The 25,865-nt window shown below is 41.0% G+C and overlaps 2 protein-coding genes across 4 annotated transcripts in view; both read left to right on the top strand.

Annotated features, from left to right (window-relative positions):
- The window catches only part of AMPD1 (adenosine monophosphate deaminase 1), a 39,506-nt gene extending 30,554 nt beyond the window's left edge, over positions 1-8,952 (top strand). The window contains 3 exon segments of the mRNA XM_056814752.1: positions 3,079-3,294; positions 3,297-3,364; positions 8,746-8,952. Of these exon segments, the coding sequence (XP_056670730.1) occupies positions 3,079-3,294; positions 3,297-3,364; positions 8,746-8,904 (443 nt within the window). The 3' untranslated portion in view covers positions 8,905-8,952.
- Positions 8,953-11,704: 2,752 nt separating this feature from the next.
- The window catches only part of DENND2C (DENN domain containing 2C), an 89,738-nt gene continuing 75,577 nt past the window's right edge, over positions 11,705-25,865 (top strand). Inside the window, exon 1 of one of the 3 annotated variants that reach the window (XM_016429100.2) lies at positions 11,705-12,196. The gene's annotated coding sequence lies outside the window, so the exon portion shown is untranslated. Of the gene's footprint in view, positions 12,197-12,602; positions 12,727-12,958; positions 13,228-25,865 lie in introns of those variants that run through there. The other 2 variants (XM_016429099.2, XM_056819238.1) reach the window with 2 other exon arrangements.

Below are 25,865 nucleotides of genomic sequence, written 5' to 3'. Positions count from 1 at the left end.
TTTCTCTCCTTTACCATATTCCCCTCAGTTTCCAATATCCTTCTCAGGTGTCCACCCATGAGAATTTTAAGATGTAACTCCTCCTTTCTCCCCCTTTTCCTTTTCACCTTTGTTCTTTTCCTCTTTCCTTCTTCCCTCATTCTCATGTATTTATAGTCCCTTCAGTCCAATTAGGGTTCTACTGACCCTACTTAATATCTCTTCATATAGAATTTCCCATATTTCCTTGATCTTTTCACTTTTATCACTTTTACACTTTTGTAGAGATAAATATGATGCAGAAGGTAGAGTGCTGGGCTCAGTGTTAGAAAGACCTGGGTTTCAGGTAGCTCTTTGAGGTAGTACTTTTCATGTGTTGTCTCATGTCATCCTTATGCTAATAACCTAAAGCAAATGCTTTTTCCCCATTTTACATATGAGAAACTTGAGCCTGTGTAAAGGTTAAAATTATGGTTGAGACTGAAAAGTCTAAATTTAATTGGTTGACAGGGGAAATCCCAAATAATAAAATACCCAAGTCAGCTGGAATTTTTTTATGAGGATTTAATTGATAGTGGAGGAGATTAAGGAGAAGGAAGAAGGGAGAAAGAGTAGGTTTTTTCCTCTCCCCCTCCCCCTGCCTGACTAGCATAGGGCAGGGCAATCAGGAGATAAGGAAGTAAGGGTTTGGAGTATGAAGGAGGAAGGAGTCAGCTGGAACTCCAGAAAAAGAAGGGCTAAACTCAGATGCCCGAACCTGAATCAGTTCAAGGCAAACTCACCACCAACACTCCAAGATGTCGAAACGCCTAGCACACTCTCAGCCAGAGTCGCCTCTCCAGGTAAAGAGGAAGAGAGAGGAAGTGATATACCTTATATGGATGGTTTTAAGTCACTTCCCTGTGTCTCATCTGTACCAATGATTGCTTAGCTTGACTTAGGATAGCTGAGGGGTCTATCCGTTTTTCTGCACATATCTGTTGAAAGCCATTTCCTCAGATAATTAAATCTTGAGTTTGATGCAGACCTTCCTAAGGGTAGAGAAATGTAGAGTTTCCAAGACCTGTTTCTGTTATTCCAAGTATGTCCATTGTTACTGATCAGGAAATAGCTAAATCAGATCTCCTAAAGTACAGTCTGATTAGGGTGGAATAGTTTTAAAATTCATACCTAAGAGAAATTACATAACATATTCAGGGTTACATAGTCTTATTGACTCTGAATCCCAAGATCTGGCCCCAATGCTTTGCTATGCTGCCTCTCAAGCCTTTCAAGCAGGTTCAAATCCTGCCTTTTGACCATCAGTAAGTTACTTAATTCAAATGTAGTAACAAATGTAAAGCACTTTGCAAACCTTAAAGCACCATATAAATGTTGGCTACCATTACTATAAACTGCTTTGTGCCTCAGGTATATCCCTGGGTCTTATCCAGACAGTCATGGATTGGTTAGCAGAAAAAGTTCCCATACCAGGAGTTCCCTATATTGGTAGAATTACAAATAGATCTCATATTTGTGTCTCATACTGTCACAATCTTCATGAATAAACCATAATTGTTAATATTTAATATAATATAATTGATATAGCCATTTTCAATTTGTGGAATATATAATTTATTTGTATTTTTGTAGCTCTGAACATTTTAAAAAATATTTTTAGGATAGATGCTTCTTGAATTTATCTGAAGTCATGGGAACATGAGACCATATGATTAGATCTTAAAGGAACCTCTTGACAAAGGATATAATCAGTTTCCTTACTCTTAATTCATCTTGCCATATTTTTCTCCCAAATATTTATACCAATCTACAATTCCACCAACAATGTATTAAAGTGCCTATTTCACTAAAGTCCTACCAACTTTGAATTTTATAATTTTTTGCTATTTGTGCCATTCCACTCAAGTTTTAATGCCATGTCACAATTCCACTCACAACTAAAACACAGATAAGTCTGAAGAGGCTCATTATTAATAAGTTCATGTCAGTAGGAGTACCCCACAAAATATAAAAAGTCCTACAAGGAGATATCCAGAAACATAGACAAGAATCATATGGGTAAATGGCTTTTGGAAACAATAAATGGAATACCCACATGAAAGAAAGAAAGAAGGAAGAGAAAGAAAGAAAGAGAAAGAAAGAAGAAAGAAAGAAAGAAAGAAAGAAAGAAAGAAAGAAAGAAAGAAAGAAAGAAAGAAAGAAAGAAGAGAAAGAAAGAAAGAAAGAAAGAAAGAAAGAGAAAGAAAGAAAGAAAGGAAGAAAGAAAGAAAGAAAGAAAGGAAGGAAGAAGAAGAAAGAAAGAAAGAAAGAAAGAAAGAAAGAAAGAAAGAAAGAAAGAGAAAGAAAGAAAGAAAGAAAGAAAGAAAGAAAGAAAGAGAAAGAAAGAAAGAAAGAAAGAAAGAAAGAAAGAAGAAGAAAGAAAGAAGAAAGAAAGAAGAAGAAAGAAAGAAAGAAGAAAAGAAAGAAAGAAAGGAAGGGAGGGAGGGAGGGAAGGAAGGAAGGAGGGAAGGAGGGAGGGAGGAAAGGAAGGAGGGAAGGAAGAAGGAAGGAAGGAAGGAAGGAAGGAAGGAAGGAAGGAAGGAAGGAAGGAAGGAAGGAAGGAAGGAAGGAAGGAAGGAAGGAAGGAAGGAAGGAAGGAAGGAAGGAAGTGGGAGGGAGAAAACAAAGGTTTAGGCAAACAGAAATTAAATGATTTGCCTAGGATCATGCAGCTAGGTGAGTTTCTGAAGGGTGATTTGTTTTTTAAACTCTTACTTTCTGTCTTAGTAACACTTCTAAGACAGAAGGGCATGGGCTAGACAAATGTAATTAAGTGACTTACTCAGGGTCACTCAGCTAGGAAATGTCTGAGGCTATATTTTGAACCCTGCTCCTCCTGATTCCAGGTCTGAGGCTGTATCCATTGTGCCCCCTAGCTGCCTTCTGAAGCCTGATTTGAAAACAAAGCTTTCTGACTCTAGATATCCTATGCTTGACTCATTTATCCTCTGCTCAACTTTTCTACTAATCTCAACTGGTCATCCCTCTCTTTTCTCTGGCTTCTAATGCCTCAAATTGGGCTTCCTCATGAGCAGTGACTCATGTCTGACATGATGTGAGACTTAAACATCCCACATTTTTTTGCCCCTTTAAACAGCAACCAAAATGTCCCCCTGACAAGGGACAGCATCTTATTCCTGTCCACAATTTTAAAAAATCTTCCTTTTATGCAGAACATGTGTTCATTTCTTTGCCAAAACATGCAAATTTTGTCTTTTGTTTGTAAATCATTTCAGGAGCCCTTGATGGAAGAATATGCTATTGCTGCCCAGGTCTTCAATTGAGTACCTGTGACATGTGTGAAGTGGCAAGAAATAGCGTCCTACAGTGTGGAATGTCCCATGAGGTAGATTTGCTTGTCTTTCTTTTTCTTTTCTTTTCTTTCTTTTTTTAAACCTAACCTTCTGTTTTGGAATCAGTATCATATATTGGTTCCAAGGCAGAAGAGTGGTAAGGGCTAGGCAATGGGGGTTAAGTGACTTGCCCAGGGTTACCCAGTTAGGAAGTATCTGAGGCCACATTTGAACCCAGGATCTCCCCATCTCTAGTTCTGGCTGTCTCAGACTTGTTTTTCTATAGTCCCTACTTCTAGGCATTTGGCCGATGGTTTGTGCACGAAGGGAAATTCTATTTACTTCACCAAACGTATAACTAATTTGCAGAAGAAATGTTGTGAGGTTCTGGGGATACAAATCTAATCTAATTTATAATAGGGAAAGAAAAAGACACAAACATAAATAATCATAATATAAAAGACAGGACGAATTCCAAAGAAAGGTCCAAGGTGTGTGCATGGAATTTGTGAAAAGGAACAGACTACCTTGAACTGGAAGATGGAGGAGAGGAAGGTATTAGGAAGCTCCATGGAGAAGGTAACAGCTGACTGTCACCTTTTAAGACAAGGAGGACCTTTTGTCGTCATCATCCACATTTCAATCATTTAAATTTCTTTTTATTTAAAATTGTATTTTTTCACATTTCTATCATTTTACAGTGCACAAAGCACACAATATATGCATTATCTCTCTCAAATCTCACAACAATTCTACAAAGTATTACAGGCATGATTATTTCCATTTCACAGGTAAGGACACTAAGGAATAGAGAGTTAAGTGAATTGTCCAAGGTCACACAGCTAATAAGAGTTAAAGGCAGGATTCAAAACAAGATGTTTCCTAATTTCAGGTCTAGCATCTTTCCTCCTGTACCATTCTGCCTTCTCTGTCATATTCAAGGATATTCTGAAGCCAGCTTGAATCTAGGTATTAATTGTTAGACTTTCAGTGTGAAATTTATGCTTTATGGCAGCAGGATGGAACAGTAGATAGAACATTTGGCATGGAATTAGGAAGACCTAAATTCAAATCTGGACTCAGACAAATCTGGACTAGCTGTGTGACCCCAAGCAAATCACTTCACCCTGTCTGCCTCAGTTTCCTTATCTATAAAATGTTGCAGAAGGAAATGGCAAGTCACTTCAAAATATCTTTGCCAAACAAAACAAAACAAAACCAAAAACCAAATGGGTATACAAAGAGTCTGACTAGGCTAAAATGACTGAACAACAATTTATGCCTCAAAAATCAGAAACACCATAAATCAGAGTGTGAGCAATTATTTTGTTGATTAAATGCTTAAGAAAATGATGGAGAAAATGTTAATAATGCAGATTAAACTTTAAAGCATGTTGTGCAAACTCTTCCCCCCCCCCCCCAGAGAGCTGATTGTTAAAACTTTTGCTGGCACAGAAAAGCATTTACCACCCCAAAGAGATTCAGTATAGCAAGAGAGTAGGGTGACCATTCCAAACATGTGGGTAAGAGAATGGAGGTAGAAGAAAGCAGGACAAAAACAAGGAACAGATGTAGACTACTTCGTCTGACTCACAGAAACCATAAAGAGAATTGTCGAAGATAGAGTTGGGAAGGTTTATTGATATCTCATTGGGGAAGGTCTTGAATGCCAGAATCAGGAGTCCATACTTTATTTCATAGGCAAAGTAGAGAGGACTTTTGAGTATAGGAATGGGAGGATCCAAGTGTTCCTAAATTAGGAAGATGACTGAGGCAGTATTATGGTGAATAGAGTGCCAGAAGATAGGATCCGGGCAGGAGAACCAGTTAGAAGGTTGGAATAATGATCTGGGTAAGAAGAAATGAAGACCTGAATTCCGGGGGTTGCAACAGTACCAAAAAGGAAATGATAGATTTTACAGAGCTGTAATCAGTAAAAACTTGGCAACCGATTGGTTGCATATAGTGAAGAAGATGGGAGCCTCTGAAGTTATGGGTGTGGGTGACTGCAAACTACTTGGTAGAATCAACAAAAATAAGAAAGTTGGGAGAAATGCAAGTTTGGAAGGGAAGATGAGATTGGAATAAAACATTCTACTGTGGCTAATGCCCCTGACCACAATCCCAGGAAATCTCCCAAACAGAAGCTGTGAGGCAAACTTACAATTCATTTAAGTTGTAGACAAAAACTTGATCTTTCAATAACAATGAAATAATAATAACTGATACTTTAAAGTTGGTGAAGTTACTTACACACACGATCTCATTTAAGCCTCATATCTACCCTGTAAGGTAATTACTATGGGTATCATTATCATTCCCATTTGACAGATGAGGAAACTGAGGCATAACGAGGTTAAGTGATCTTCATATTGTCCCATAGTTAGTAAATTTCAGTGATAGGATTTGAACCCCAATCATCCAAAATGTCAAAGGCTGTTAACCTTGTTCCCATCCAAGGAGTATCTAGATATTGCAGTGGATAGAAGACTGACTGGAGTCAAAAAAGACCAGAGTTCAAATCTAGCCTCAGACACAAGCTGCGTGACCCTGGGCAAGACATTTAACCTTACCTTGTTTGCCTCAGTTTCCTTGTCTGTAAAATGAGCTGGAGAAGGAAATGGCAAACCACCCAAAATCTTTGCCAAGAAAACCCATGGATGATTGGTCCAGGAAATCATGAAGAGTCAGACACGATGGAACAACAACATCCAAATATCCATTCCAGAATGCTATCTCCTATACTTCACTGACTCTCAAGCACCATTGCTCATGCCACATTGGTATACTCTGCCCACTGTGCAAGCCCTGTGGTATCTATCCTTGCTCACTTTCACTTTTATTTGTGGGTTTATTCCTAAACTTAATATCTGGAACCCCAGCTGAAGCTCAGCCTCTGCCCACTCCACAATGATGCTTTCACTGACACAGTTCCCAACTCACTACCTGGGTCTCACCCTCGGTACTCCACATCTCCTTTATACACCCAGAGTAAACCTCACCACAACTATTGCCTCTCCTACCAGCAGGCCACAGGAAGTCAAAATACCTGGGCTGACCTCCAGCACAACAGAACTGCATATGCCAGCAATCTTGGGTACTTCTGGAAGCCTGAGGGGGAGTGTGTGTGTGTGTGTGTGTGTGTGTGTGTGAGAGAGAGAGAGAGAGAGAGAGAGAGAGAGAGAGAGAGAGAGAGAGAGAGCTTAACAGAGAGAGAGAACTTAACACAGACAGAGAGGGAATTAACAGAGAGAGAGTTAACATAGTTTAACAGAGAGAGAGAGAGTTAACAGAGAGTTTAACAGAGAGACTTTAACAGAGAGAGAGAGAGAGCTTAACAGAGAGAGGAGAGAGAGCTTAACAGAGAGAGAAGGAGAGAGAGCTTAACAGAGAGAGAGAGTTTAACAGAGAGAGAGAGTTTAAGAGAGAGAGAGTTAACAGAGTTTAACAGAGAGACTTTAACAGAGAGAGAGCTTAACAGAGAGAGAGAGAACTTAACAGAGAGAGAGAAAGTTTAACAGAGAGAGAAGGAGAGAGACAGACAGATGGGGGGGGGAAGGGGGGGAGGAAGAGAGAGGGAGGAGAGTGAGAGAGAGATAGCACGCAACCCTGTGTTCCTTTAGACTTAGAAAACCACATATTAACATCCATGCTGTATTATATTTTTTATTGAGTTTGTCAAACATTTCTCAATTACATTTTAATCTGATTCCCTGCAATTTGGGAGTTTTGCTGGTCACAGCAGGCTGGAGTTTGACACCTGTGATTGAAGCCTTCAAGTATTTCCCAAGTGCAGTACATTATTATGAAATAAGACCATTTTAACAACAACCAAAATAAAACCCAACAACTTACCTTCCATCTTAGAAGCAATCAACTAGGAAATATTTTGAACCCAGGACCTTCCATCTTCAGACCTGGCTCTCTATCCCCTAAACTACCTGGCTTCCCCCTTCATGAGGATTTTAAGAGGGGGAGACTAGTGGAAGTGGAGAGTTCAGAAGTTGACATTTTGGATGGTCTTTGTTTCAATAAAGTAGGAGGTAAAGGATCACAAGTTTAGAGATGAAAAGAAACTTGGGGATCATCTAGTCTCACCCTCTTATTTTAAAGATTAGAAAATGAAATTTTAGAGAGGTTTCATGCCTTGTCTCATGTCACAGTGAAGCTGGGGTTCAAATGCAGGTCCCTGTGCTCTCAATTCAATGTGTTTCAGCCATATGCTATATGGAGTTGGGACCTTGAGAGAAGGTTGGAAACAGTTATAATCTTTGTATCCCAGTGTCTATCACAGTATCTGAAACATAATAAATAGGTCCTCTTTTCTTAAACCCTTCTGTTTTAGAATCCATATTGTGCATTGGTTCCAAAGCAGAAGAGTGGTAAGGGCTAGGCAATGGGGGGGTTAAGTGACTTGTCCAGGGTCACACAGCTGGGAAGTGTCTGAGCCCAAATTTGAACCCAGGACCTCCCATCTCTAGCTCTGGTTCTCCATCCACTGAGCCACCTAGCTAACCCTCACATATTAGGTCTTATTATATACTTGTTGGTTGATTATGGGAATCGTGTGGCATGTAATAAAAGAGGAATAAAAAGTAGCTAGAGACTGGTTGAGGTTAAATTAAATACTTTGAACTTTGAAACAAGATTTCCTGCATCAAGATTTGTGCACAGAGGAATAGGGACAAAAGAAGCAGATGATGGGATTTATTCATGGTTTGAGATTAGCAGGATGAGATCAACAGAAATTTAGGGGAGGGTCAAAGGTGGAAGGAGATGGGAATCATTACTGAAATGGCTGACTACAATGTCAAGACCGAGTTAGGAAATGAATTGGGGCCAGAATAGGGTTAATAGACTGGGGGCGGGGGGGGGGGGGGGGGGGGGGGAAGGAGGAAAAAAAATACTGAAAGTCACAATGAAAGACACATAAATAAAGAGAAGGAAGAAAGAAACAAGAGAGGCAGAGAGACAAGAAATTAGTCAGAGAACGAATTGAGAGATGTCAAGGTATAACCCTTGACTCTGGCTAAAAGTCCAATGGAGATGGAGGTCAGAGGAGTTGAGGAGTTCAAGAAACCATGAATACGGGGTGTCGGATCATTAAAGGAGGATACTGAAGTCTCCCAAGGAAGATGACATAAATGGGTTGATAGAATGCAAGTGAAGAAATGGCCCAGTAAATCCTGTATTACCACTGCACACAGGGAGTGGAAGTTTTTGTTTTGTCTGTCTGGACATGCCTTTTGGCCAAGAGTTAGCCTTTTCATCAGACTCTATTCAGTGAGGCGCTGGATGAATCCTTTTAAAGGTTTATTTTTTCCTGTTGCCAGGGGATAGCATAAGGAAGGGATTTGGGGGAGGAAGTAATTATTATACAGTAATATCGAGGGGCTAATAAACAACGATCATTCTGCTTCCTTTTGTCTTTTAGGAGAAAGCTAAGTTTCTCGGAGATAATTACCTCGAGGAAGGTCCTCATGGAAACGACATCCGGAAAACCAATGTTGCCCAGATCCGAATGGCCTATCGCTTTGAAACCTGGTGTTATGAACTCAACCTAATTGCAGAGGGTGTAAAGGGAACAGAATAAAATAAATGTAGCCACTCTACTGTTTGGATTATCGTTTCGTTTCGTTTCTCTTACAGAAGTTCAGAGGTTCAGAGTGGTAGTTACCTAGTCCTACTCTGTAAAAATAAAAAAAACAAGACTGGAAAGGTACTTTATAGGGGCAGGTAGTTTGGTTCAGTAGCTAGAGAGCCAGGTCTGGAGATGGGAGGTCCTGGGTTCAAATGTGGCCTCAGATATTTCCTAGCTGTGGGACCCTGGGCAAGTCACTTAACCCCCATTGCTTAGCCCTTACAGTTTTTCTGCCTTGGAAAACACAGTATCAATTCTAAGAAGAAAAAGAAAAAAAGTGCTTTATAATTGGAAAGATAAGTTTCTTCTTAGTTCTGTTTTCTATTCATGAACTGGGAAACATGCTTAAGGATACTCCACCCACCTCAGTGTCACATAAGAAAAATCATCTTTTTGACAGGTTGTCAGTGCTAGACTCTAGAACAAGTTTTAGTGCAGTGTGGGTGTGCCCCTACTTTAAGAAAATCCAATTAGCAAAAAATCTGAACTTACAGAAGAAATATTTATAATTATTAGAAAAATAATTTGGGAGTCAGTTTATTTTATTGCTTAAAAATTCACTATGGATTTTTTTCAGTAGTGACAGTGAACTCTACTGATGCACCAAAACATACTTAATTGACAAAATTAAGGTTAGGTATCATTTAGAGACTACATATATCAAGTGAGGAGCTTTTATATTTCCTTAGCTGCCTTTCCACTCATACAATTATGTTGCCATCTACTGGTATGACATATTTTTGAGTACAATTTGCAGAAACCCAAGATTAGCAGAGGCTAAAATAATTTTTTTCCTTTTCTCGAGGGTTTTTCATTTGATTGTTTTGCTTCTGCAATTTTGTAATTCTATGACTTTGGAAAAACTACTCATTGATCTTAAATTATATTGAAATTACTACAGACATCCTTCTAATCTTTGCTAATTTATATAAAAGAACAACTTTGGAGAGTGTGTGAAAACTATCATCCTGTATGCTGTTTTCTTTTTCTTTTTTTTTTTCTTTTACTCTTTTTTTCCTCTTCTTTTGATCCTGGGCCTCCTTATCTTATCCTGCTTGGAAATACCATGTGCACTCATGGATTGGACCCCACCATTTAAAGGCACAGGAATTTAGAAGACCTGCCCTATTTCCCACTTGAACAGGTTTGCCCCAACCTGGGCAGCCTGGTGGCTATCATATTCGCATGAGATTTCATGCTCTTCTCCTTTGACTTATGGAATAGATTTTCAGCAGTCCCTTTTTTTAAAACTTAAATTTGATACTTTCATACATTTTATTTCAATCTTTTGTTTTCATATCACCTGTGTTTTCCAATAGAACACCCCCTCCACAGTTATCCCTTATAACAAAAAATTTAAAAGAGGGGGAAAATGGTTCTCAAGTCAATATGCATTTCATTTAGTGCCTACTATGTGCTAGCTATGTTGCTAGGTGTTGGGCATATAAATAAAGGCAAAACCTGTATTTATATAAATATATATAATAAAAAGCCATTGTCCTCAAGGAGGTCACTGTACAATGAGGAGAAGAAAACTAACATACACATTGAAAAAGTCTGACAGAATATATTCAGTTCCCACAATCCCCCATCTCTTCAAAGAAGGAGACAGGTCCCTTTACATATCTCTCTCAAATTTGATCATTAAAATGTCACAGAATTCCATTTCAATTCTTTTGGCTAGCATTACCTTAAACTTTTAAAAATCAATTTAAAAAATTAGGGGCTAATAAACTTCTACCACTTCTTTGTCACATCCATTTAGCTGATTGCACTGTTTTCCTGTGATGTTTAATTTTTTTATATTTTGTTATAGAAAAACCCCATCTGTTTCAATATTGTAACTTTCTCAACTTTCTTGACTCTGATATCATAAACTCACTAACTCCAAATGGGAACTCCATATCTGATGGAAAACCATCAAAGATAAATTCTCTTTTTCCAGACTCTTCAGAAACCCTCAAGCTTAGGTGTGACCTTTCCCCCTTGTTTTTAGAAGACCAGTTTTTAGTATCCTCCATGTGGTTTCTGACATCTAGTAACTATATATCTTCCTATAGGACCAACTTTCTATTCCCCTTAGAGAATATGATATCCATTATCCCGGAGGCTTATTTAAAGCCACTCTTGATAGCAATTGGAATTAATATAATTTGTTACAAATGAAATGTTCCAAATTCAGACTTTAAAAGGATTGTCCTTTTCCTGTTTTTTCCCAAAAGAGGGCAGTAGAGGACACATGCAAACACAATTGCCTCTCCAGAGGCTTCTTAGGACATAGGACCTAGAGGTGATGGGAACTTTACTGCTGGGCATCTTATTTTGACAGAGCTAAAACCTGAAATCCCGAGAGGTTACTCTTCCGGAGGTATTTGACACGCAGTCTCTTCTTTGCCAAATAAACTTCCCGAATGCAAAATTCATTGAAGTAGATTCCAAAGCAAACTGCAAAACTTTCCTTTAGATAACTAGAAGAAACTTCCAGCCACATCGTACCCAAGATTCTGTTTGTTTGAATAGCCCAAGGGTCAGCTCTCACTTTTTAAAGGACACTTGTCACTTTGGTGTGGCTTTCACAAAGAAGGAACAAAGGACTTTCTTTAAGCTGTAGTTGGTTTTGCTGTCTGGGGCTGTGATGCATGGGGTCAGATTTATTATTAGAAATATCACTCCTGGTCCTCTGCACAGCCCCCTCCCCACCCCACCCCTGCTGTTCTTGCTTCACCCGGCTGTTTAGTGACAGCCATCTGTTAATTGTAAACAAAACACCTTTCCTTCTGGCCTCTCTAGGTTTGGTGTCTCAGTGTGAACAGATGGGAGGGAACTGAAGAAGGCTTTGGGGGCCAGCCCTGGGTGCCTGGGAGGCTCCAGAGAGAAGAGGTCTCGGGAAACATGCTAACCAGTTCATCGTTGGCCCGAATTCTATAGTGAAACTGGGCTATTGCTGGTTCTGGGCACGGTGCCACGCTACATACCTAAGTGTGACTCTGGCTTCACTGCAGGCAGAGTGATTATGGATGCGTGTCACTACTGGGCGAGGGCTACAGAATCCAGGTACTGGGAGTATCAAAGGCTCCTTCCGACCGACCTCCCTCAGGGATTCCAAGCCTAAGGTGTTACTTTGCATCTTCGGGACTTTGCAGGTTGGCAGTAGACAGACTCTACACTGACTCCACGCTGACTCCCAGACCAGCAGCAGGGGAAACTAATTGAGCTCGACACATTTGTAACTACGTTTGAACAGGTAGGTTTCCAGTTTGGGAAAGCGCTTTCCTTAATCTTGTGTGGCAGTTGTAAGCGTTATCTCAATGATAGCTATTATTATTATTAACATGCGATAATATCTGGAAAGCGGTTTGCAAACTTTCGAGCGCGATTATACTGCGGACTTTGGTTTACTCCACGTCTGGCCGTTGGGGTTCCAAGGTTAGGCAGAGGCGTGGACCTCAGGCGCTGGGGCGCGCGGGTTGGGAAGCGGTTGGGGTCCAGGGGACGCGGCAGCTGCGGCCCTCGGAGCCTCCAGCCGGTCAGCCAGCGGTCCTTTCCGGACTCTGGGTCCCAGCGAGGCGGGGGCAGGGCCGAGGGGCGGGGGCTGGAACCACCCAGCCGGGGCGGGACAGGGCGGGATCTGGAGCCCGGCCCGAGTAGAGCAGGCGGGGGCGGAGGTAGGGCTGGGGCTGGAGGGGCAGCACTGCAAGCTGCAGCCCTGGCGCGGGGACCTGTTGCCTCCTGCGGACCCTCGCGGAACCCTCGCGGTTCCGCAGCTGAGAACAGGTAGGACGGAACCGGGAGTCACAGTAGAAGGGACTTGCAGCTCTGGTGGTTTGGGGATAGATGAGTCGCGGGGACTCCGGGCTTTGAGGGGCATTGGGACCGATGCCTGCCTGCCCCTGCCTCTGGCCCTTGCCCCTTGTCCTGCCCCCGGGCTCCGGAAAAGCAGCCTAGAAGACCGGGAGCTCCGGGTAGGTTCGGTGCGCGCCCTTCCTCCCAGCCCCGCCGCTTCGAAGCTCACTCGCTCGCTCCCTCGCTCTCCAGGCTGTCGGACCCAGGTGGTAGGCTGTACGCGAGCGCCTTAGCCCTGTTCTCTCTTTCCCCGCCACCCCATCTGTGGCGCTCCCCGGGCCCCTGAGCCGAGTGGAAAACCAGACTGAGAAAACAGCTCATTAGCTACAGATGGGTTCGCAGTTTGCCTTTTGTTTAAGGGTGTCTGAAACCGTGCAAAGAGTTCGGCAAATGGCCAGAGCGACCAGACCGCCTTTGTCAAAGAGCTGCTGGGTGAGGGAGATGACAGTACCAGGTCTGGGGGGTGGGGGTGGGGGCGCAGGCACTGAACCAGGAGGAGGAGATAGGTCAGAGAGAAGGGGAAAAAAGGAGCGGGGGAGGCAGGCTTCCCTGACCCTCTAATGGCGCCCCGTTATCACCTCGTAATGTTTTCTTTCCCCTTGACCCGGTAATCCAGAAGCATTTTGAGACGGTTGGGTTGTGTTTCCTCATAGAAACTAGTACGCGTAGAAAGCAGATTGGGGGGGGGGGGGGTCCCTTTAAATCCTGCCAGGGGACAAACTTTCGGATAAAAATTGTAACAGTGTATATATAGAGGAGCATGCCAGTCTTTTCAGTTCAAAACCACATCTTTCCTTCTTGTTTGGGTTGCCTGTACACCACAGTGTGTCTCTCCAGAGCTGTCAAACACCCAAACTAAATTTAAAGGAAATTGGGGAATAGTTAACAAAATAAATAAAAATACACTAGAACATAGATAATGTTAGAGTGTGGTTTTCTAAGTCAATGTGCTATTTCAGGCCCCAGGGGATTCTCATGTGGGGATAGTGCCTCCCTCCCTCATTCTGTTTGAGTTGGATACCACTGCTGTAAAGCTAGGACTTTACTTACTTCTTTCGGAGGCATTTTCCCCCTTCTCTGATTTTCCAGGAAATTTATTACAGTCACAGGTTACTGTATCTGTCTGTCTGTGTCTGTGTCTACATATATATTAGATACACTATACATATATATATATATATATATACACACACATACAATAAAACAGAGGCCTCTTCATGTTAGATGCTGTCCATTCTACAGGTTTATGAGATTCTGGAGAGCAGTATGTGCCCATTGGCATACCATTAGTTATATACAATAGTCAATTGTCATGTTATATCCTGACAATTAAAAATAGATATTTTATTTTTATTATTTTTAATTTTATTTGATTAATTTAGAATATTTTTCCATAGTTACATGATTCATGTTCTTTCCCTCCCTCCTCCTATCCCCTCCTGTAGCCAGTGAGCAATTCCACTGGGTTTTACATATGTCCTTGATCAAGACTTATTTCCATATTATTGATATTTGCGCTGGGGTGATCATTTAAGTCTACATCCCCAACCATATACCATCAAACCGTGTGATCAAGCAGTTGTTTTGCTTCTCTGTAAAAATAGATATTTAGAAAGTTCTGTTGGGGCAGCAAGGTGGCTCAGTGGATAGGGGGACTGGAGAGGGGAGGTCCTAGGTTCCAATGTGGTTTCAGACACTTCCTAGCTCTGAAACCCTGGGCAAGTTACTTAACCCCCATTGCCTAGCTCTTACCACTCTTCTGCCTTGGAACCAATTAGTATTGATTCTAAGACAGAAAGTAAAGGGGCTTGGGGGTGTATAGAAATGCTGTAAAGGGCTATAAAGTTATCCCATTTAAGGTAGATACTACAAAGAAATCAGAAAGTCTAGATGATTTTTGTCCATGGTCACAGAAATACAAGGCAGAGACTGGACCCAGGCATCCCTGACACCAATATTTGCTCTCCATCCATAAAGTCATACTGCCTTGTATGAATAGTTATGGGTTAGCAGAACAGGGACATCAGGTCTGGAGGGACAGAAATAGGCTCAGATGGGCTGTTTACTGAATTCTAAAAAAAAAAAAAAGGAAAACAAAACTCCATGTTTGGGACCATCTCTGCATTTACGATCTATTCTGCTAGAAAGAAACTCGAGAAGAGAGCAGCAGTTTGTGAGTGCTGTCCACTGACTTTTATCAGGGATATTTTTGTAGATGTGTTCTGAAGTAGTTTCACAGGCAGAAACCAGGAAACACAATAATTGTGTCTCATGACCTTTCATTTTTGTGTGGTGGACACAATAGAATTTTTTTTCAAAACAGAAAAAAAGGAAGAAATATTAATTTTTATGATGTCAGTAAAAATGTTTAAATATAGACACAAAGGAAGGGATATTCATTTTTCTTTTAAAATGATTCCTAGATAATCTTATGTGTGGTAGAACCTAAGGAAAAAAATCAATGATATGCATAGGAATCTTTTAGCTCTTTCACACTGAGAGAATGGTAGTGAAATTCTTGGCAAATCACATAGTTTCTGTAATGTTTTAATGGATTTCAAAAATGCATTTTTGAAAGATTTAATGGAAGATAAAAATATAATGGCATTAATTAGTAGCTAATCTAGTTAATAATACTCCCCTAAAGACTTATTCTTGTACCTCATGAGGAAGTGGAGGCAGCTGGGGTTTTCAAAAGCAATGCCAGCAGAGCGAAGGAGACTGTCTCTTCCTTTGAAGACAAGCCCAGTTAAGTGCATTAAGGCTGATGACAAAGATGGTTCACTAAAAGACTGGAAAGGTTGTCCTTTGTGTCTGTGGACAGAGTAACCACTCCTTTGGAAGTAACCCTAGTAATAAATCCTTACCCCTTCCTATAAATTCTGCAGTGATTTGTAGTTTGTTTATAATCACCAAAAGGAGTTTGGTGCTTCTCTAGTTTCCCTCATTGCCTTTATTCCATTAGTGAGGAGGATGTTCAAGTACTTGTCTTTGAAAGAAAACTGGTATTACCAGACTGTAGGTTAGGACTTGTCCAAACTACAACTTAATTACACTTTATAAGCATAAGGATATTTTCTCTGTTGAGTGACTGGTTTTCTTTTTGTGTCTAAGCCGGGGGTGGTAGGGAATGAGACAATTTTCTGATAGGAATAGGAGATGGGCTAGTCATAGGGTAAAGTTCAAAGGCATCCTCACAATGTCTGGAGGAAGTGAGGAAGACCTTGGGTGGATACTCTGGGTGAACTCATGGGACAGAAGTCACATGGGATGGACAAGCATGGATGGGTTGAGGTCGCATCATGGGAGGAAACATTGACATTGATGAGATCATAGACCCATTTGAGTACGTCAGTTTTGGAGAATTGATTCAGCCTCCACTGTATTTCCTTTGCTTCAGAGTGATCTTCAGACCCTGTCCTGTCACTTTTGATAAACTCCAACGATTCCTTATTACCTATAGGATTAAATATAAAATGTTCTGTTTGGCTATTAAAGCCCTTTATAACATAGCTCTTTAGAGATTTACCATCTTTTATTCTTTACCTCCCTTTACACTGTGGTCTCCTGGACAAGATCCCTCATCTCCCAACTCCATACATTTTCTTTTTAAATTTTAAATCCTTACCTTCCATCTAAGGATCAATACTGAAGTGGTGGGGGGCAGCTAAGGAGTTCAGTGGATTGAAGGCAGAGACAGGAGGTCCTGGATTAAAATCTGGTCTCAGACACTTCCTAAACTGTGTGACCCTGGGTAAGTCACTTAACCCCCATTGCCTAGCCCTTACCACTCTTCTGCCTTGGAACCAATATACAATATTGTTGTTTGTTTGGTTTTTTTTACACCCTTACCGTCTCTCTTGGAATCAATATAATCTTTCCTGCTTACCTATTTCTCCTCTAACCCTAGTTTTCCCTCTTCCTTCCTATAAGCTTCCAAACTCACCCTGACAGCAATTTCCTTAACTGTCATCTCTTCTTCTCTTATGCCCACCGCATTTATCCTCCAACTTCACCAACTCTTCTATTCACGAGAAGTTGAGTTCCATGGTGCTTTATTATTCTAAAATCCCATAGTACTACAATTCTAACTTTTCCTGCTTTGCTATAATTGGCCCCCTTTTGTCCACAGGAGACCATTTTTTAAGCTTAGAACCTATGGTGTTGTGGATATTTGTTCAGGATTCCCCCCACCATCTCTCTAGACTCCTTTGTTGGCCCCATTGATTGATGCCATTCCCCAAACTCCTCCCTTACTCCTCCAGTCCACCTTCTGTACTTCTGCTCACAAGTCCAATGCTTCTGGAAGAAAATTTAAAACTTTAGGGATTGGACATACAACTAAATAATTTGGGCCAACTTCTGTTGGTCCTGCTCTGATACTTAAAAATCATACCATTCAGCTTCATAGACTTCATGCCTCAGTGGCTCTTAGAGGTTTAAATAAAAAAACAACTCTTACCTTCTGTCTTTGGATGAATACTGTGTATTGGTTCCAGGGCAGAAGAGTGGAAAAGGTTAGGCAATGGGGGTTAAGTGACTTACACAGGGTCACACAGCTAGGAAATATCTGGGGTCAAATTTGAACTCAGAATCTCCCATCTCTAGACCTGGTTGCTTAGTCTACCAAGTTACTTAGTTCCCCCTTTTTAGAGACTCTACCCAATTGTCCAATCCTTTTCCTTCAGCCCAAACTCGAATACCATCATCAATTAATATTGGTAGTAGTTTACTGAGGAAATTGATATGACATGAAAGCCCCTTCGTTTTGCCATTCTATCTCCTTTTCTGTGTGTTTATCAATTCAGTGCCATAATCATTTATTAAGCACCTACTGTGTACAAGGCATATAATGTGCTTTTTCATACAAAAATGAAAAAATGATAGTACCTCACCTTAAGGAATATATAGTTTAGTAGGTTATCATTGTTCAGTTGTGTCTGACTCTTCATGACTCCAGTTGGGGTTTTCTTTGCAAAGACATTGGAGAAGTTTGCCTTTTCCTCCTCCATCTCATTTTACCGCTGAGGAAACTGAGGCAAACAGGGTTAAGTTACTTCCCCAGGGTCACGCAGCTATTAAATGTATGAGGCCAGATTTCACAAAAATGAGGCCCAGAACTCTATCCACTGTATCACACATCCACAGTTTAGTAGGCAGGATAAGCAATTTATAATAATGATTCAACACAAGTGGGAATGTGATTTAGTTCAGAAAGGTGCCCAAACAGAGTGGCATAGGAAATCTGAAGAGGAAGGAATCAGGATCCACAAATTTTAATTTTACGATTCCTGCTGCTAACATATTATCCCAATTTAGCAAGGCATCCAGTTTTAGATAACTTAGGTCAGTTGATCAACAAGCATTTTCAAAGTGCTATCTGAAATTTTGTGAGACTAGAGAGCTCCTGGCTAGGATACTGGGACCTTCCTTTTCCCTCCCTCCCTTTTCTTCCTTCCTTCCTTCCTTCTCATCTTTCCTTCCTTTTTTTCCTTCCTTCCTTCCTTCCTTCCTTCCTTCCTTCCTTCCTTCCTTCCTTCCTTCCTTCCTTCCTTCCTTCCTTCCTTCCTTCCTTCCTTCCTTCCTTCCTCCCTTCCTCCCTTCCTCCCTTCCTCCCTCCCTCCCTCCCTCCCTCCCTCCCTCCCTCCCTCCCTCCCTCCCTCCCTCCCTTCCTTCCTTCCTTCCTTCCTTCCTTCCTTCCTTCCTTCCTTCCTTCCTTCCTTCCTTCCTTCCTTCCTTCCTTCCTTCCTTCCTTCCTTCCTTCCTCCCTTCCTCCCTCCCTCCCTCCCTCCCTCCCTCCCTCCCTCCCTCCCTCCCTCCCTCCCTCCCTCCCTCCCTCCCTCCCTCCCTCCCTCCCTCCCTCCCTCCCTCCCTCCCTCCCTCCCTCCCTCCCTCCCTTCCTTCCTTCCTTCCTTCCTTCCTTCCTTCCTTCCTTCCTTCCTTCCTTCCTTCCTTCCTTCCTTCCTTCCTTCCTTCCTTCCTTCCTTCCTTCCTTCCTTCCTTCCTTCCTTCCTTCCTTCCTTCCTTCCTTCCTTCCTTCCTCTTACTTAGTAACAGCTGTATGATGACAGGAGCACAAGGGTTAGACAATGGGCTTAAGGGACTTTCCCAGGGCCACACAGCTACAAAGTGTCTGAGATCAAATTTGAACCCAGGTTCTCTGGACTACAAGCCTGTCTCTCTATCCAGTGAGCCACCTAGCTGCCAGGGATCTTTTAAAGAACGTTACCATTGGTGTGTACAACTTACTGAAAGCTATAATGTATTCGTGATACCACTGTAAAACATCATTGGTCAGGGTAGGATTACAGCCCGTAAAAATGCCTCGGAGTACTCCCTTTCTTTCTAAAACTGTAGTATTCTGTTTTTTCCCCTGGGTCATAAAAGTCATATTAATCATTGAGGAGGTTGAGTCAAACTATTCCCCTGGAATAAAACAATACAGGTCAGTCATCACATGACTCAATTTTAACAGGGTTGAAAGTCATCAAGTTTCTGATTTTGGTGGAACCAACCGCAGCTGTCTTGTGAAGATGCATTTTCAGCAGAACAGTCATCATTTGGCTTTAGCAGGCAAATATGCAGTAGTTTTGTTCTTGGCAGCTCGTGCTGTGGGCCTTCTTGCTCCCAAATCTTCCATTTTCTAGTGTGCAGGGTCTGTTTTTAATTTTTGAAAAATGACTTGATGCTTACATCCTGAAAAAAATGGCCATGAATATCACCTAAACATCAAGAAAAAGCACTTTGGTCTTTTTACCAATACTACTTATCAACACACTCTTTTTGGATTTTGCTTTGTGCATAAAGGACACTTACAGTAAATATTATAGAGGTGGGTATTTTAATAGCAGGAGCAGCTAGGTGAAGCAATAGATGGGATTCTGGGTCTCATATTTGTTAGTTCAAACCTGTCCTCAGACAGTTTGTGACTGTGTGACCCTGGGCAAGTCACTTAATCCTGTTTGCCTCAGTTTCATCACTTGTAAAATGAGTTGGAGAAGGAAATAAACCACTCCAGTAACTTTGCCAAGAAAACCCCAAACTGGGTCACAGAGAATTGCATATGACAGAACCACAATAACAAATTTCATAATCAGATTGATCTGTGATCTTAGCAATTTGGTTGTTCCCTCCAGTGATGATAGTTTTATTGCAACCCATTTTGTGCAGCTTTTACTAATATTAACTTTTTTTTAAAAACTACATAAACCCTGAATTTATACATCCAAATGAATGTTGTCCCCTTTCAAAGTAGTAACTTTGAGGAAAAAAACAAAACATATATTTTACTTGACTGTGGTTAATAGTGTTGTCCTTTGAGGGAGAACTGAATTTTGGAATAAGTAAAAAAAAAAAACAACTGGATAAATCTGATGGATAAACTCAGTGGGCTTCTCAGATTTTAAAGCAAAGGAGAACTTTAAAAAATAATCTAGGTGATTCCTTCATTTTATTTTATTTATTTTTTATAACCCTTACCTTCCATCTTAAAATCAATATTGTATATGGCTTCTAAAGCAGAAGAGCTGTAAGGGTTAGGCAATGGGGGTTAAGTGACTTGCCCAGGGCCACCCATCTAGGAAGTGTCCAAGGCCAGATTTCAGCCCAGGACCTCTTATCTCTAGGCCTGGCTCTCAATCCACTGAGCCACCCAGTTACCCCTGATTCCTTCATTTAATAGCTAAAGAAACTAAAGATCAGAAAAGGAATCAAACAGATGGCATTTTTGTTTTTGTTTCTTTGTTTCATTACAAGATGTAAAATGGGTCATTTTGATTGCATTAATTAAAAAGAGTTTGCACAAACAAAACCAAGGCAGTAAAGATGAAAAGGAAAGCAGAAGGGACAACTAGGTGGCTCCCTCTCTCTCTCTCTCTCTCTCTCTCTCTCTCTCTCTCTCTCTCTCTCTCTCTCTCTCTCTCTCTCTCTCTCTGTGTCTCTCTCTCTCTCTCTCTCTCTCTGTGTCTCTCTCTCTCTCCTCTCTCTAATATATATGTGTGTGTGTGTTTACATATTCATGTTTATGCATAAAATGTACTCTTTCATGTTTGCTGGCTTATTTACATCGATGGAAGGCACTGGCAAAAGGATGTACCAAGGAAGGTCTCTTGTAGAAGATGCCATTTGAGCTGAGCCTTGAAGGAAGCCAGGGAATCCAGCAGGCAAAGTAGGAGACAGTATTCCAGGAATGGGGACAAGCCAGCAATAGGAGATGGAATATATTGTGTCAGAAGCTCTGAGGAGGCAAGTTTAGCTGGATCTCAGACTGTGTGGGGGGGAGTGAAAATGGAAAAAGACTGAAAATGTAGGAAGGAGCCACTGCAGTTTATTGAGCAGAAGGATCATGCAGTCAGATCTCTACTTTAGGAAAATCTCTATGACAGCGGAGTGTTGGAGTGGAGAGAAAGATGAGGCAGGTAGGCACGTTAGAGAACGATTTTAGGAGTTTGTGCAAGAGATGATGAGATGATGAGTGGAGAGATGTAAAGAAATGTAGGATAGCAAGATTTGGCACCTCATTGGCTATTTGGGTGGGTGAATGTGAGTGAAGACATCAAGTTTGTGAGCCACAGTAACTGGGAGGATAGTGATACCCTTGACAAAAATTAGGAAATTTGGAGGAGGAAAAGGTACGGAGAGAAAGATAACGAGCTCTGTGTTGAACATGTTGAGTTTGAAATGCCTTCACAATATCTACTTTGAGGTGTTCAAAAGACATTTTTAATATTTTAACAATTATTTACATTTAATTTGTTTCCATCATAATTTTATGTATTTCATTTTGTTCACTAAAACATTATTCTGAGAGGGGACTCATAGGCTTCACCAGACTCCCCAAATGGTCCACAATACAAAATGATGAACCCTTAATACAGAGGGAAAAGAGAAGTCACTGGGCAGTCTTGGGGGATATCCATCATTCAGTAGATGTGAAATTGATGCAAAGGAGTCAGAGAAGGAACAATGAGAAAGATGGGAGAATAACCAGGAGAATGAAAAGCCAGGAAAACCTAGAGTTTCCTGAAGGTGAATATCAGTGTTCAAAGCTCTAGAGGAGACTGGAAGGGTGAGGACTGGAGAAGAGGCCATACATTTGGCAATTAAGAGCTCACTGATAACTCCCAAGAAAGCAGTTTCAGCTGAATGATGTGGCTAGGCTGGAAGACAGACTGAAGAGGGTTTAGAAGTGAGATAAGTGGAGGCACTTAATGTGAATGGATTTCTCAAGGACTTTTGCTGAGAAGGGGAGGAGAGATACAGGACAATAGCAAGTGGGAATGATAGAATGAAGTGAGGATTGTGCTTGCTTTTTATTTTTTAAGGATGAGGGAGAACGGCAAGGGCAGCAGGAGTTGAAGGTAGTAGATAAGGAGAGATTGAAGATTAGAGAGAATGGGATGATAGTGAGAATAATCTGCTTGCTCTCCAGTGGGGTTGGCACCAAGATGAAATGAATTCATCATGGTGAAATCTTTCTAGCTAAATTGAGCTAAAAAATGGTCTGAAACTGAAAGTAGATGTGAGTTCATGTTTGATTTATCAAGAAGAGAGGGTGGTCTAGTGGATGAAGTCAATTGACTTGGAGTCCAGAAGATTTGAGTTCAAATACTATATATTCAGCCCTAACTAGCCATACAACCATGGGCAAATCAATAACCCCCCAAAGCCTCAGTTTCCTTTTTTTTAAAATATAGAGTAGGGTTAGGAACTGGACTTGTGATTTCATTATTAGAAAGAACTTTCTGGTGAAGAAATTCCTGCTGTCAGTCCAGGTCAGCATCTTCTCTTCATCTCTGCAACACGTGTAGCCTCAAGCACTGAGATATCTAGTGGGGCAGTCAGTCACTAAGCATTTATGAAGATCCTACTGTGTGCTGGGCATTGTACCAAGTGCTGGGTATACAAAGAAAGGCAAGAAATTGTTCTAGCTCTCAAGGGAGTAGGGCCACTCAGGGAATATTAATATCTGGAATACTTACTTGATAGGACTGTTATGAGGCTCTGCTTTATAAAACTAAAGCAGTATAACATATCAGTGGTAATTATTCTTATAATTATGTTCAATAATTATTAGACAGTTCACTTTGATTTTTCCAAATTTTGTAAAATAGTTTGAAGTCTTAGGACTTTTCCAGTTTCTTGTAATGTATAGAGACCTATGGTAGCTCAATGGATAGAGCATCAGACCTGGCGTCAGGAGGACCAAGGTTCAAATCTGGCCTCAGATGCTGTCTAGCTGTGTGACTCCAGGCAAGTCATGTAACTCTGTTTGCCTAACCCTTACCGCCCTAGAGTTGTTACTAGGACAGAAAGTAAGAGTTTAAAAAAATTTATAAAGAGCTAGCCTTGGGTCAGGATGACCTTGGTTCTAGTTTCACCTCTGCTAGGTACTGGTTGGGTCCTTGTGGGAAAGTCACTTAACCTCTTAATTTATAGCCTGAGTTCGAATCCAGCTTCAGCCACTTACTAGCCATGCAAATATTGTCAAGTCATTTAACCTCTGTCTGCTTCAGTTTCATAAAATGAAGATTATAATAGCACCTACCTCCTTGGATTGTTGTGAGGATAAAATAGATGATATTTGTAAAGCAATTTGCAAATCTTAAAATGCTATATGGTATAAATGTTAGTTTTGTACATATAAATTATAGAACTCTTGTTAATGTACATATGTTGGGAGAAGATCTGGATCTGATGATAATGATGGTGATGGGGGTGGGGGTGATGATAGTGATGATGATGGTGGTGACACTGATGAAGATGGTGGGGATAGTGGTGATGATACTGATGAAGGTGGTGGGGATGATGATAGTGATGATGATGGTGGTGGTGGTGGTGATGGTGATGGTGGTGCTGATGATACTGATGAAGATGGTGGGGATGATGATAGTGATGATGATAGTGGTGGTGATGGTGATGGTGGTACTGATGATAGTGATGAAGATGGTAGGGATGATGATAGTGATGATGATGGTGGTGACACCAATGAAGATGGTGGTGATGGTGGTGATGATGATACTGATGAAGGTGGTGGGGATGATGATAGTGATGATGATGGGGGGGGATGGTGATGGTGGTGCTGATGATAGTGATAAAGATGGTAGGGATGATGATAGTGATAATGATGGTGGTGACACCAATGAAGATGGTGGTGATAGTGGTGATGATGATACTGATGAAGATGGTGGAGATGATGATGGTGGTGACAATAATGATGGTGGTGATGATAATTATATTGATGATAGTGGGGAATAGGGGAATATGATGTGATGATAATGGTGAAGATGGTGGTGATGTTGATGATACTGATGATGGCAGGGGGTGGGAATAATGATGTGATGATGAGGATGGTGGTGATGGTAGTGATGAACATGATTCTTATGATAATGGTGGTGATGATAAGCAACATGGAGTGCCAGGGATCATCAGGTCTTGCCTTAGAGATGTACCATTTGTGTGACCCTAAGCAAGTCTCTTAAACTCTGAGTGCTATTAGCAATTCTAATACTAGAGGTTCAGAAAAGGTTCTGAACTTCATCAACATAAGGAATTTGCTTACACAAGGGCCCCAGTAAAATCCCAGTTCTCTAGCCCTATACTAATAATATTGATAATAATATTTATAAGCAGGGGGCAGCTAGGTGGCTTGATGGATTGAGAGCCAGGTCTAGTGCAATGCCTGGCATGTAATAGGTGCCTAATAAGCACTAGTTAGTTGATTGTGACATGTTGAGTTCAGGATGTCTCTAGTATGGGGCAACTCGATGGCTCAATGGATAGAGAGCCAGGTCTGGAGATGGGACGACCAAGGTTCAAATGTGGTCTCAGACGTTTCCTAGCTGGGTGACCCTGGGCAAGTCATTTAACCCCCATTTCCTACCCCATACCATTCTGCCTTGGAACTAATACACAGCATTGATTCAAAGACAGAAGGTAAGGGGTATATATATATACCTTATATATTTGGGGAGCAGCTGGTAGCTCTCAATAGAGAGCCAAGCCTAGAGACAGAAGATCCTGGGTTCAAATGTGACCTGAAACCCTTTCTTAACTGCCCCCCAAATTGGTTCTTTCAGTGTGTCTGGAAGAGTAAACCTCAGAACACTTTAGAATCAGGTTTATGCCACTTCTAGTTCTGAGCAGTTTGCCAGGAGAGAACCAACCTAGCAAGAGCTCTATATCTCAGCAGACTTTGCTGCTTGAGGGATGTTGGTCTGGCTGAGAAGACTGACTTTCTCACGGTCATTTCTTGTGTTACAGAACAAAGTAGCAAAGAAAATAATAATTAGGGACACTCCAGGATAAGATAAAATTTCAATTAATTATGTGGATTCTAATAATGAGTTTGAACTCCAAGAGGTGACATACTGTAATTAAATTAATTTGGGATAAAACTTTTTATGCATGTCATTCTGACAACTCCCTTTTTACAAGGAAAACTACTCAGTTTCTTTTTTGTCTTAGACGAAATTTTAAGACTGAATTTTGAACTTCCCTTTTTTCACCCTGACTGCTTTAGGTTTATAAGAATGATGAAAAAAAGTGCTTTGTATAAATTATTCTTAGACAATGTGGGTCTCTGTTCTGCAATGGGGAGAGTGCTGGACACAGAGGCAGAAGGAGCTTGGGTTTAAATTATTCTCTCTGACAGTTGTGTGGTCTTGGGCAATTGAGACTCAGTTTCCTTATCTGTAAAATGGGGGATATCTATGGTCTCTATGTCAAAGACTTGTTGTGAGGTTATCTATGATCTCCTCTAGCTTTAAAACTCTAAAATAATGTATTTAAAGTGCTTTGGAAACCTTAAAGCAATTTATAAATGTCAGTTGTCAGCATCATTATTGTTATTCCTTCTTGCCTATGAATACCTAATGTAGGCAGGGATATGGTGGTAAATGTTTAACAACCAGCTTTCTGAAAACCTGTAGGACACACTTTAAAATTTAATCTTTATCATTTACATTGTCTCCATCACTTTTTAAATTAGTAAAACAGTGAATCAAACCTCCATTTGCCAAGGTGTAAGGATTTTTTTTTCTGAGACGTACACATCAGATTTATTAAATTAG

This window comes from Monodelphis domestica, chromosome 2, assembly GCF_027887165.1.
Source record: "Monodelphis domestica isolate mMonDom1 chromosome 2, mMonDom1.pri, whole genome shotgun sequence".
NCBI classification, from domain to species: domain Eukaryota; kingdom Metazoa; phylum Chordata; class Mammalia; order Didelphimorphia; family Didelphidae; genus Monodelphis; species Monodelphis domestica.
Note: the sequence above shows the minus strand (reverse complement) of the source record. Positions and strands in the feature narration are given on the sequence as shown.